A 10,862-nucleotide genomic window follows, 5' to 3' on the forward strand; every position below is an offset into this window, starting at 1 on the left:
TCTGAATGGGGATCTCCAGAGAGCACGGACCAGGAAGATTTCCCTTTACTGCAATGTAGTGTGATCTCAGAGTTGGTACATTTAAATAGCAGGGGGTGTGGGGGTGCAGGAGGGCTTGCACCCCTCACCCATGTATATGTAAAATTCATCAACTTGGTTGTTTGTACTAAAAGTTTTATTTCTTCTCTTTTTAACGAAGGTCAAAATTCATATGGAGTTCTTTGGTGAAGATCAAGGGTCGCTCAAGATCTGAAAAAATGAAAAGCATGATGTGACATAAGGAGGTACGGCCAGCAAAGCTAGCTGGAATTTTGTAAATAAATTATATGTCATTTCTGAATATCAAACTAACTTATATAAGATGTTTCTGTTACAAATGTATTAGAACTGTATGTCAAGTGTAAATCAAACTGCTTTGTACAGCAGTCTGTGCTGAAAAGGCACTTGTAAAGTGCTGTGTTTAAAATGTATCCACAGTATGCCCTACTGAAGAGAACATAAATGCACATGCACTATTGTAACTGTTTAAATGTATATATTTTTAACAGTGGAAACTGGAATACAGGAGGTTAACCTCAGTCTAGAAAATTTTAGAAAAATATCTGAAATTAAATTACTTTATAGGCTACGCAATGAAGATATTTCAATGCAGCTAAAGACACAAAGTCTCTACTAGGAAGCTTTCTGCATTGTCTTTAGGGTAAACTAATTTTTACTTTGGAAGCATGAAGGAATGTAACTGTTTTATGACTACCAGCATCTTCCAAAGATCTAAGTAAAAGCCCTTACATGAGTATTTTTACAGGTAGATGCTAAACACTGCCAGCTTCAGCAATGGCTGTTTGCATGAGGATTAGAAGTCAGATGACCAGAAATTATGTAATTCTGCAAGCTATCCCAGCAGTAATATTTTAGATGTTATTTTGAGAAGTCTCTTAGTGTGACATAGCATTCTGTCTTAGCCCTGATGACAAGAACCACTCACCACATCTGCCTTGCCCTAATCGTAAGTCACTAGGGAATAGTATAATTCTCTTAGATACAGTCAGGAATACAGCAAACCTTAGTTTAGGTTTTTTTTTCTTTGTGTGAGCCTGTACTGCAATGTTATTTTGAATATTTGCTGTGATTTTGAACACTGTCACTGTTAATATATATTTAGCATGTTCTTTTATTATTTATTATTAAATATATTTAAACCTTTCATTGCGACTGATCTGTGTAGAGATATTTAAGTTTTGAGAGTACTTGCATATTTATTTGGTGACACTGAGGGCTACTCCTAATCTAATAGCCGTGCGCTCTTGGTCAAACTACCATTTGTATTAATGTTAATATCACTCAGTGGATAGTCTGGACAGAGGGTGGCTGTGAGTGTCTGTGAGTGTCTATGTGTGTGATACTTAGGCTGGGACACAAAACACTGGTTGAACAGAGGGTGATTGGCCTGGGTCACTCAACTGAGATCTCAACTCTATAGCTGTGCCAGTGAACAGTTATTGGGGATCTGGAGGAAGAGGGAGAAACCAGCCCCAGACTGACTATGGTCTCTGTATGCTCTTAACTGCACTTGATGCAGAGAGCTGCATCTGGAAACACTGTGTGTGTACTTGTTATTCTCTCAGTGAACATTCCTCCACTGTTGGCAGTGGTGAGGATAGAGGCTCCTTTATTATTGGTCCAGTGGCGAGTTGTCACACGAGACCAGTATCAATTGCAGACTCTATGAAGTAGGACTGCTGGTACTGCTTAGAAATTTAAAATTAATTACAGACTAAGGAACACAGGCTATCAAAGATGCTATAAAGGACTGTTGTTAACACTTTCTCAAAGTAAGATCCTGAGTCCCCTGTAGTAAACTGAAAATGAAACAATGCTCCGATACTGGCTTAGACTTGCATTAATGTGATCATGCCAGACAATCATAACAAAGTCTGTCATAATGGTATTATTTATTTACTTGTTTGATTACCGGGATAGTCTACTGGGCCATAGTGAGTCCATTTTCAGTGGAGGCCCGGGGAGAAAAGTTCCACATTAAGATACACAATACAAACAGTATACAACATAATATATACACAGTACAATAGGTCAACATGATCAGTACATAATACATCGAATACAGTTAGGTCAATATGATCAGTACATACAATGATTATGCCACATTTGATACTAGAATAAACATGGTGTGATCCAAGTACAGTGATAGATTACAACACTGAAGATAAATTGATTTGCACATTAGGAGTACAGCAAGTTAGGAATACAGGATAGGATACTTAAGTTACCTTGTGAGTGGCATGGATTCTTGCTACACAGTCAGTCATTAACACTGTATAGGTGAGTATCCCGCACTGTTGAAAAGTAAGTGTTTTGAGAAATAGAGAGTAATAACAAAGTGGTAATTAGAGAAGGTATAAGGATAGAGTAGTAGGGAGTCATGCTATGGGAATTGCAGTTATGGCACATGTACACTGCCATAAAGAGGAAACGTGTTGTCTTTTTTTTTTTTTTTTTTTTTTTTTTTTTTTTAGAGAAATGTGCATTGCTGATCGACCTGATTGATGATAGAAGGGTGTTCCTTGGTTTTCTAATAGTAAAGGAGTAGAGCATCTGACTGGCTGAGAGGTTTGGTTTTTCCTTTTTTCTGGAGCAGTGGATTACTGGATCGGAAAGGTCTAGTTGGATGACACTGAGTGAGTAGAGAAGAAAGGACAGTTTGATGGCTTAAATATAAACTTATGTGCAGTGGTTAACTGGATGCATGTAAGATGATGTGGGAGTTCCAACCAATTTAGTAGGCATAAGGTGATACAGTGGTGAGATGAATATTAAGCATTGGTTACAAATTTAGTAATTTTATTGCAGCATGAGCCAAGTTTTGATTCCAGAGAGGACTGAATATTAGTAAGGAGAGGAACACCGTAAAGAAGAGTTGGAAGAAAGGAAGAGGCTAAGGATAGTTTTGTGGCGTGGTTAAAGAGGTATGTGTATCTACAGAGGAGGCCCAGTTTTTGATGTGTTTTTTGATGCTGGTATGAATATGCAGATCAATTAGGTTTTCATCTATGATGACACAGCAATTTTGTGTTTGGTACAACCTCAATGATCGTGTTATTTTCTGCATGAATAGTGAATACATCCTTGTTTATGGGGGAAGTAATTTTTTGGGGGGCAAAAAGCACAAGTTTTGTTGGTGGTTTAGAGCAAGATGATTACTTTATGAAAGAACTGTTTTATTTAGGAAAGACAGTGACAGGACCAGACAAAAACATTTAGTTGTACATGGCAAGTGTTACATTGTAGCTATACTCGCAACAAGCAAGTTGATTTAACAAAACAATAGACATGGGGAAGACAATACCAAAGTATTTTTAAAACAAAACTCCTTAATTAAGTATAAGCAGCAGCATACCTCTGTGACCCATTCAGTTTCCCACAGAAAGTATACTTTTAAGGGATGAGAAATTCTGGCTTATGTTAACATACACTGCTAGCTGTTACTGTATCCTAGCTGACTGGTAGCTTAGTCTTTGTGGGTGCTGGTTCCCTGCCAAAAGCTAAATGAACTCTAAATATTCCTGATCAAATGTAAAACCTCCAAGTAACAAACCTCAGAAACAGTGAGGAGAAATTCTGGCTTATGTTAACATACACTGCTAGCTGTTACTGTATCCTAGCTGACTGGTAACTTAGTCTTTGTGGGTGCTGGTTCCCTGCCAAAAGCTAAATGAACTCTAAACATTCCTGATCAAATGTAAAACCTCCAAGTAACAATCCTCAGAAACAGTGAGGGGAGAAGACCAAGTAAAAACAGAGCTGCCCTTAAAATGAAAATGGGTGGAATGGTATTTCAGCTATTTTTCAGCTAATTATTCCCACTGCTCTACCAAGGTCTGTCTGCTACTACTCAAACAGATTCAGTTTACTTCTAGCTGATGATAAGCGGAGCTCTTGACGTTAAGGAAAAACTCTGATCAGTATTATGAACAACAGAATCACCAGACTCTTGGTCTCTTATGTGTTTAGTTAAAAAGAAAATTCTTCACAGAATAAAAAAACAAAATTTAAAAAAAGTAAATAGTGTTTGGATTGAGATGCAACCTTTACAGATAACTTCAAAAACATCCTGATCCTGCTAAAACTGTAAGAGTTTATGTCAGCACATTCTAATTGCTGATTTGTTGAAACTATGTCTTAATTTCTTCACCAAAAGGATACTTTTGTGTCATATCAAGAATAATCTGCAGCTACTTACCACTTTTCTTGACAGAATGAGTTGTTTTAGAACCTTCAGCACCTACAAATGCAAGCTGCAGATTGAAAGTCTTTTTTTCAGCATCTAAGTTAGGTCGTTGTTTTGAGAAGAGACTTTCTACAATCTATAATTTAAAAAAGAAAGCAAGTTTTTACCACATGCACGCTTTTTAATGCTTATAAAGATTTCTTAGCTCATCATGGACAGGCAGTTTTATAAATTAAAACGTCCCAACATGGAACACGCAACTTATCTGGAGACAAAAGTCATACAGTTGTATTTCCTTCTTTCGTGTACTGCTCTGTAAATAGTATAAAATTTTTCAGCACTGGTATCAGTGGAAGTCATGCTTAACCTACATGACCCACACAGTTCCACAGATAAGTTACAAGTATTTACTACCACAGCCCTCAGATCTTAAACCACAGGAACATAGTCTAATAAAATATCATCTCCATTTGAACGTTTAGTACAACAAAAACTGTTCTAAATTTCATTCCTTCACTTTCCAACCAGAACGTCCTTAATATACACTATACTCGGAGGACAGTGGAGGGTAGGTCAATAAAAGGATTACTTCAAAAATTCCCTGTCAAAGATCACTTGATATGGTGAATACTCCCATATCAATTATTACTTTATTTCAATATGATATCTGAAGTAAGCTCAGCCATTGGGACAGACTCCCAAGAAACTTACCAGGACAGAAGTAGGAGAAGGAAACTATGCAGCCAAAAGCCACTTCATATTGCATGCCATGTAAGAAACCATTGTCCTTGGGGGGAGGGGGGGTCAATCTACACCGCTTTGCACAGCTGTGCACAGATAGTTATTTCATTATGGCATGCATCAGCCATACCTAAATTCTTAAAAGGTAGCAATCCCTTTGTCTCCTCTCTTAACTGCATTAGAAAAAGTCAGTCAGCTCTCCTAACGGCAGAAAATAGTGCAATTTAGTCACCCACTGTTTTATTACAGGCCTTTCCTTTCCAAATATGCAACAAAGCTGATCAAATAATTATTTAGATCTCTAACCTTGGACAGGCAAAACTAAAGTTGATATTTTACATAAAGGGTGAGACAGACACTCTCTCCTACTGTTATTGTCCAAGGCAAAATGCACAGTGAATGAAACAACTCAATGAAAGTCTGGGGACCACTTTAGAGAGAAAAAAAGTACAGATGTGCAAGTATATTCACTGTATCTGAAGAGGTTTCCCAGTAAACTCACTCCTGTGGTATAACTCCTTTTCTGTGGGAATTAAGTGCAAATACACATTCACCTTCTGGTCCAACTTCCAGAACGTCTTCACTTGATTCCTGTGTACAGGTGGTTTTCTCCCCTAGTCTGAGATATCAGCTGATACACACTTAAAGTTGGGGACAGTATATACAGCCTTTTAACTCTTTTCTGTCTGGATGGTTACCAGCAAGTGTACCCATATCCAGGGTTCAGAAAACAACTGACCCATGTCAGTCAGCAAAATCTTTGAGGACTTGAAAAGTTGTTTCCCTCTGAACCCAGCCTCCTTGGAGTTAGGGGAACGTAATTTGAGGGCATCAAGGCTGGGGGTCCCTTACGAGAGTAGAGGAATGGTAACTTTACACTTAATGGTGATGCCTGTCTTATCTCCTCGCACCTTCAGGCCACTCATACCAAAGGATGCAAGGCTTTCCAAAAATAAGGGGAAAGGTGGGTGGCAGCCCATACTGCAGCAGTGACCCTGCTCAAACATTTACATTTATGGCGAGTATACTTACACAGGTGTATTATGCTCCTCAAAGAAGTCACTGCACCAGTAGAATTCCTTACTCATGAGAAAAAAATAGTTGTGTAAAATCTTATAACCATAGATGTCCCTCTCTTCCATGTTGCAGTGTTCATAACCTTTGGGGATTCCCAGCCTAGGCGACCCGAACATCGTCAATGGACAAAAGGCTTTTGCTACTGCATGGTACGTGTGACATTGCACACAGAATTCTAGGCAACGTAGGCCATAAAGGTGACATCAGCAGTCCTCAGAACAGAATGCCCCAACACCAGTACACGGATATGAGGTATATGATCCAGTAAGCAGCAAGTACCAAGGGGCTAGGAGGATGGGATAAAATACTACATCATGGAAGAGAAGGACATCTATGGTTATGGTAAGATTTTACATAGCTATTCTATGTCCTTCTATTCCTATGTTGCAGTATGCATAACCCTAGGGAGAGTACCAAAGCTGATGGAAAGGAAAGGGAGGATGGAGCAGAGTAGGTTTCTATGAAGCCATGCAGGACTGCCCTAGCAAATCCCGCTCTGGACCTGGAGATAGTGTCCAGTTTGTAATGTTTGGTGAAGGTATGGACAGAAGACCATGTGGCAGCTTCCAAAACAGATGCAGTGTCCAGACCTTTGAAGAAAGCCCCTGAAGAGGCCTACTGCTCTAGTGTAGTGAGCCTTCACAGACGTCGACAGCGTCTTCCCATAGGAGACATAAATTTATGAAATTGCCTTAGAAATCCAAGTAGAAATAGTTTGTTTGGAGACAGGTTTTCCCAGCAACTTGGGATGGAAGGAAACAATTGCTCAGATTTCCTAATAGGCTTGGTTTTGTCCACATAAAATCTGAGCTGTCTGTGCACATCAAAAGAATGAAGGACTCTCTAGCTATGGTTTTTCAGGTTAGGAAAACAGGTGGGCAAATGAATGGATTGGTTTAGGGACAAGTCATTAACCACCTTTGACATGAAGGGTTAGTATGAAGAGATACCCTGTCCTTGTGGAAAATGAGAAAACGTTGGCAAGCCATAAGGGCTTGGAGTTTAGAAACTCTTCTGGCAGAAGTGAGGGCTACTAACAGGATTGTTTTCCATGTACAAAATTTTAAAGAAGCTGACACTGCAGGCTCGAAAGGAGCCGGAGTGAGCTTTTCTAGGACAAAATTTAGATCCCAGGGAGGAAGGTAAGCTTTCCAGGAAGGTCTAATGTGAAGGATGCCTTTGAGGAAGAGCTTAACCTTTAACATAGAAGCTAGGGGAGGAGATAAAAGCAGACATGCTGATATGGCTGATAGATGAGCTTTAACAGAAGAGTAGGCCAGCCCAGCCTCACATAGCTCACACATATAGAAACTGGAATTGTTCACTGAAAGTGGATCTAGGTCATTCTTTAGACAACAGATGGAGAACCTCTTCCATTTGGATAAATAGGATCTTCTACTGTTGGTTTTCCTAGCCTCCTGCAGGACTAGAGGCACATCCTCAGAAAAAAAGGTGTCAGAAAGGGATCAAAAGCTTATCTTCCACAGAGTTAGATTCAGGGAGGTGAGATGTGGATGGGTAAGCAATCCCTTGTTCTTCTTGAGAAGATTCAACCTGTGCGGTAACTTGTGATGGTTGCCTTTGAGGAAGGAACCAGTACTGTCTTGGCCAAAGGGGAGTCACCAGCGAGATTTCTAGCTTGTCCTGCTGTTACACAGTAGGACCTTCTGAATGAGTGGGAAGGGAAGGAATGCATAAAGAATCATCCCCTTCTATGAGAAGGATAGGACATCCACTTTCCATGCTAGAGGGTATGGAACTGTGGTACAAAACTTTGGAAGTTGTCTGTTCATGGGGGAGGCAAATGGTCTATTTGAGGAGTACCACTAGTGGAGAATGTCCAAAAATACATCTCTGTGAAGCATCCAATCGTGGGATTGTATCATGGACCTGCTGAGTGTCTGCCAGCCTATTTTGAAACAAAGGAATATAAACTGCTTGCAACAAAATCTTCGCTTGAGAGGCAATCTTCCAGGCTTGAAGGGCCAAATTGCAAAGCAGGTATGACTTGGTGCCCCCTGTTTGTTCACATACCATAGAACTTTTCAAGGGACCTGAGAGTAGGGAGGAGTGAAAGGCTTGTGCGAACTTTAGGCCTGAGGAATTTGGTATTTTTAGCTTGAAACGAAGTCGTTGGTTTAATATGAAAATCGGTAGGCCTGAATACACCCTCAGAAGCTGGTGCCTGCACAGCGGCTCTGGACCCATCCAGGGTAGAAACATCCGCAGGTTCCATAGTCGAAGAACCATCTTGCAGCATACGGGACTCTGAATGGATCTCAGTAGAGGCCTGTGAATCTGTAGAGAAGGCTATCAGGGGCTGCAAGTGCCTCAATGAGTACCATCGGACTGGCAACTAGCTTAACGGAAGCACTGTCGGCAGTTTTGGACCTATGCCGTCTGTCTCTGTCTTTATCCTTATGTTTTTTCAGAAGATCGGTAGTCGGATGGCTTAACGAAGTTATTTTGGAGTACGGAGATAGAGAAAAAAAGTATTTAGCTACAAAAATAGCCAGACGAATAGTTTGGGAGTTGAACAAGGCACAAAACAGACAGCGAGGGACGTCATGGTCTGGGCCTAAATAGGTGACGCAGTAAGAACGAAAATCTCAATGAGGTATTTGCTTTCCACAGGCAAGACAATTATTCATTTTTTCTGACATCGGTTACAGCAAGAAAAAAGGATCCTCAACGGGGTACTTATCTTTGAAGATTTCTGGTCTGAAACTCGAAAACGAAGAGAGTCAGCAGACCGGCACTTGTGAACTGCTTCTACTTCAGGCACCGCACGGCAAGAAAGATTGATGCAATAGCATTGGCTGCATGTTTTAGACCCCTGACGAACTGACATCATGGAAAAAGCGAAGGCATCCAACGCAGAAATCCCAAGACTGTTATTCAGGCCGGATGAGGGCTACCTGCAGGCACATAACCCAAATGTGACGACTGAAACAGTGAAACACAAAGAACATCTGGGGTTGGCTGTTGAAATGGAAGCCCTGGATTAAATTTAATCTGTTGAACCCACCATTGAATTTCTCTCTTTATACAGTGGAGAAGAGGGAGTACAAATTCCAGAGGATGGGAATGGTGGCTCCAAAGTGTTTTTTGGCTAGGGGGTAGCATGGGAATGAGTGATGCCATGGACCCTAGTAAACACAAGTACTCCCTAGCAGAAGATGGAGGTTAAGGGGAGTAGCTTGTAGAAGTAATTGAGCAGAGTTTCCACTTTTTGAGGAGAAATAAAAGCCATCATCCAATCTGTTCTTAGTCTGTATCCTAGGAAAATCTGATCCTTGGAAGGATTGAGACAAGACTTGCTTGAGATAATGGTGAACCCTAGGCCTTGGAGTAGGGAAACAGTGAAGGCTGGGTTTTCCTATACAACATCTGGGTGGACTGCTTGTATTAGCAGGTTGTCCAGATAAGGATAGATCAGTATTCCTTGCAGCCTGCAGAAGGCAGACAGGAGCTAAGCATTTTGTACATACCCTTGGCGCCATAGAGAAAGTCCAAAGGGTAAAGAAAAGAACTGAAAATGTGAGGAAGCAACATAAAAGCATAAAAACTTCCTGTGCTGCGGATGATTGGAGATATGCAGGTATGCATCCTTGATGTCCAGAGAGACTAGAAAGGTCTGGGGGAGCAGGTGAGGCAAGAGTTTGCAGAGTGAGCATAAGAAAAATTGGCATTTTGAGGAAAAGGTTGAGATGCCTAAGGTCTAGAATTGGTCTCCATGGACCATCTTTTAATGAGTCTAAGGAACATTCTTGAGTAAAACCCTCTTCCTTTTTGTAGTGGTGGAACTTCTTGAATAGATCTTGAATAGTTCCTTGTTTTAGCAAGCCCTCTAGGATAGACTTCCCATACATGTCAAGCGGCCACCTCACTGGCCGTCTTCAAGAGAAATCTTGATGAGTAGATGGGAAATAGAAAATTCATCCCGGGGATCACTCCAGTGGCTCTACTTGACAGAAGCACTGGGAACTAAGGTCAGGTAACACAATGCCATGGTAATCCTAAGGGCTAGGCTTGTAAAGGCTCCAGGGCCATTAGCCTAGTACACACCTATGAACCTATAATCCTGAGGGGTTGTGAAATGCCCAAAGGAAGGACAGATTTCCATATCATGTAGTAGCCGTTTTGGACAATGGAAAGGACTTGCTTGTCAGTGGAGATACTTGTCCAAGACGGAAGAGAAGAAGATGGGCACTGGGAGAGGGGGGTATGTCTGAGATATTTGCCAGGTAGTCACATATATGGCCTGTCTTGAAAGTTGGGTTTTTGAGCAGTGGTTTGCTTGGATCTAGAAAAACCCTGTCTATGAGCACCTTTCCTATGGGAGGGAAAAGAACTGCGTTATTTCCTTCTGACAAACTGTGTCTTGGAAGGGTAATTTCTGTGGTATTTAGGAACTGGAGACACAAACACGTGTTTCAGTTCATTAAGCACTTTCCCCTCTGTCATGCACGGACTTGAAAAGGGCTGCAGCATCAGCATCAAAGAGGGGATCATTGTCCAGAGGTGCATCTATAATTTTAGCCTTGATATCATCAGGCAAAGGCTGGAATCTCAACCATGAGTACCTCCTAAGGACAGAACCTGAAGCTGCTGACCTTGCAGAAAGATCAGCTGTATCATAACTGCGTTTAATTGAATGTCTAAGCACCTGGGCTGATGTAGACAGTAAAAAGGCAAGCTGCACCTTGGCTGAAGATTCAGGAGTGTCTGATTCCAGCTGAGAAGCTTGGAAAAGCAAGGCCAGAACATATTTTGACATGCGAGTCTGGTACTTAGC

The 10,862-nt window shown here is 41.0% G+C and overlaps 1 protein-coding gene across 1 annotated transcript in view; it reads right to left on the minus strand.

Annotated features, from left to right (window-relative positions):
* Positions 1 to 9,567, minus strand: part of LOC122803237 (breast cancer type 2 susceptibility protein homolog) — a 74,229-nt gene extending 64,662 nt beyond the window's left edge. The window contains exons 1-2 of the mRNA XM_044072835.1: positions 9,556 to 9,567; positions 4,259 to 4,382 (exon numbers count right to left, since the gene is read on the minus strand). Of these exons, the coding sequence (XP_043928770.1) occupies positions 4,259 to 4,382; positions 9,556 to 9,567 (136 nt within the window). The remainder of the gene's footprint in view (positions 1 to 4,258; positions 4,383 to 9,555) is intronic.
* Positions 9,568 to 10,862: the final 1,295 nt, after the last annotated feature.

This window comes from Protopterus annectens, chromosome 5.part1, assembly GCF_019279795.1.
Source record: "Protopterus annectens isolate FY-2018-M chromosome 5.part1, PAN1.0, whole genome shotgun sequence".
NCBI lineage: Eukaryota > Metazoa > Chordata > Ceratodontiformes > Protopteridae > Protopterus > Protopterus annectens.